At 41.2% G+C, this 2,798-nt stretch overlaps 1 protein-coding gene across 2 annotated transcripts in view; it reads left to right on the forward strand.

The window, feature by feature from the left end:
* The first annotated feature begins 319 nt into the window (after positions 1 to 319).
* pnp4a (purine nucleoside phosphorylase 4a) overlaps positions 320 to 2,798 on the forward strand; it is a 6,056-nt gene continuing 3,577 nt past the window's right edge. For both annotated transcript variants that reach the window (XM_084029767.1, XM_084029766.1), the window contains exons 1-2: positions 320 to 461; positions 2,470 to 2,633. In XM_084029767.1, coding sequence (XP_083885893.1) covers positions 439 to 461; positions 2,470 to 2,633 — 187 coding nt within the window. In that variant the 5' untranslated portion in view covers positions 320 to 438. The remainder of the gene's footprint in view (positions 462 to 2,469; positions 2,634 to 2,798) is intronic.

A 2,798-nucleotide genomic window follows, 5' to 3' on the forward strand; every position in this document is an offset into this window, starting at 1 on the left:
TGTGTGTGTGTGTGTGTGTGTGTGTGTGTGTGTGTGTGTGTGTGTGTGTGTGTGTGTGTGTTGTGCCTCAAAATCAGAGTTAAAACTGAAGTCACGTTACTGTCAGACTCCACTTACACACAAAAAAATCCCACCACACACACACACACACTTCTACAACACTGTACCTCCATTGGCTGCTGCTGATGAATGGACGTGTTGTCGACCAATCAGGAGCATGTGACCGGTGAATATGTAGGCTGAGCAGCATCAGCTGGCCGCACTGACTGCCTGTCTGTCCCGTCATCACACACTCATACACACACACACACATACACACACGCACACACACACACACACACACACACACAGTTAGTGACAGAGGCTGCTTGTAGAAACACACACTCACACACATCAGTCTGCTTCTTATTCATCATCATCGTGTCGACCGTCGTCATCATGCACAGCAAAGATCAAATCAGGTAAGAAAGCACTGAATTCCATCTGTTTTATGTGTTTTATTATTATTTATTGTTATTGTTGTTGTTTCAGCGTCTTCCTCTCATTAATAACAGCACGTTGTTTGCTGAAGTATTTGGCTTGTGACCCCTCCTCTCTGCATTTTTCTCCCGTGAGCTGTTCAACCAAAACACGATAATTTTTTCATTTTCAGAAGCCTGAAAAGTTTTATTATTAATTAATTCACAAGAAAAAATATGTTAAAAGTCTGATAATTCTAACATGTTTTATTTTTGCTTTCTTAGTCAGACTTCATATTAGAAGCCCTTGTTATGGTTAACCAGCCTACCATTAAAGAAGGGTTGCTGGGTTCAGATCCCTTGAGTTAGTGTGGGTTCTCTGGTCCGGGTTCTCTGGTCTGGGTTCTCTGGTCTGGGTTCTCTGGTCCAGGTTCTCCGGCTGCTGAACAGGATCCTACTAGAACTCAAATGTAAACACGGCGGGAGGAAACTGGAATTAAAACTGTGGAAAGGAGTTTATATTGTGTATTTTTGTAAACCCGGGAATGCCGGGTTCAGAACCTGGAAACAGAACAGAAGTTTGGGTGTTGCATATTTCACATTTATAATATTCTACTTAAACATTTTGGGACAGTAACGACAGGAAAATGTGCTTCGTATTTACAAATATAGACTCTAATTTATATTTAAGTTGTTTCTCCTGCATTCCACACAGACTGGTTTTCTCTCTTTGTGTTTAACATTTACGCCCCGAGTATGTTTTCTTTAGTGTATAATCAACTAAATATTAAGAATTATTGTGTTATTGTCACCTTAGAATATGACGTTTATAAGTGGGTCCTCTTCACGGATTTCTACGGGAGCCCAGGAGGGACAAACTTAAACACTGTGTTTTAACTTTTAAATTACATCCACGTTACTTTACAGCAGCCTCCCGGATGATGTAACGACCCTCCAATGTTTACGCTCTCGCCGGCATAATTATTTCAACTTCTATTTCTCATTATTTCTTCTTTGTCCGTCATATTCGATGCGGCGTGGCTCTGAATTCCCGCCATCCTTGGACGCCGTTGCTGCAGCGAGAAACAGTCAGTCAAAACGAACAAAGTGCCAGAATTGACCAAAAGTGACCCTGAATTTCACTGATTTAAGCAAGCATGGTGATTAGCCCAGACTTTGGTGAGTTGCCTGGCAACCAGATAGAAATAAACCACCATATAATCCCCTGTAATCTGGCGAACACATTAAACTTCAGATTTTGCATTCATTAATGAGTTAATCAGTGAGGTTTAGAGGTGGTGGTTACCGTTGGTTACAGCCAGGCCAGCTAAAGCTAAGCTAACCTGGCTGAAGCTTAAGGATAGTCACTTTTTCCCATCAGGAAGAAAAGCGTAGCAACTTTAAACGATATTTCACCGAGGTGTTTGAAAGGCGTTAAGCGGTAACTTCAGTGTGTTTGTGACTCTTCAGTGACCCGTTATCTACTCGCATGTCATCATCACACGCCGTCATTTTGTCACATGTAAACAGCGACAGCATCAGCAGGACGCCATCCCGAGCGGTCAGATGATGATGTAAACAAACTCACAGTGTAACCGGATTATCTAAATCCAACCTAATTAAGGTTGATCAGTTCAGGTTAATGTAAAGGTCCGTTACGCGGAGCGGAGCTGCGATGTGATCTGTTGCCTCCAGACGTGTTCGGCATCCCTGTAAATGTATGTTTGTTTGAGGTTTTTATTTTATTCAATGCTATTTTCAACATGAGACATCAAAACTATTTTTTTTCCATTTTTACAGGATGAGAAAGGAGAGTTTTGACATGAAAATAAAACCCAAAAAGTATTGAACTCACAGTTAACGACACTGATTAGAACATGGGAAATGTGTGTTTCTTTAAAACAAATTGTATTGTTTAGGTTCATATGACATCTGAGGTCTTTCATTCACACTTTAATAATATATTCTATCCTTAAATTATAAAAAATATTTGTTCTCTTTTCGTCCGCAGTCATGACGAATACCAGAAGACAGCTGATTGGCTGATGTCTCAGACGAGGCACCGCCCCCAGGTGGCGATTATCTGCGGGTCGGGATTGGGCATGCTCGCTGACACGCTCAAGTGTCAGGACTCCTTCGCCTACTCTGACATCCCGGGCTTCCCACAGAGCACAGGTACTAGTACACAGAGGTAGTATTTAAACACACCGATACTCAATATTATGTTGTGAGTTACTTGACAACCTGAGAGAATCGATGTATTTATTCTACATTTGGATTATCACATCCACCCCTAAATGAGTCTCATATGAAGGTGTTTGTTAAATCTTCATTTTTTTC

This window comes from Eutrigla gurnardus (genome assembly GCF_963514095.1).
Source record: "Eutrigla gurnardus genome assembly, chromosome: 2".
Taxonomy (NCBI): Eukaryota; Metazoa; Chordata; class Actinopteri; order Perciformes; family Triglidae; genus Eutrigla; species Eutrigla gurnardus.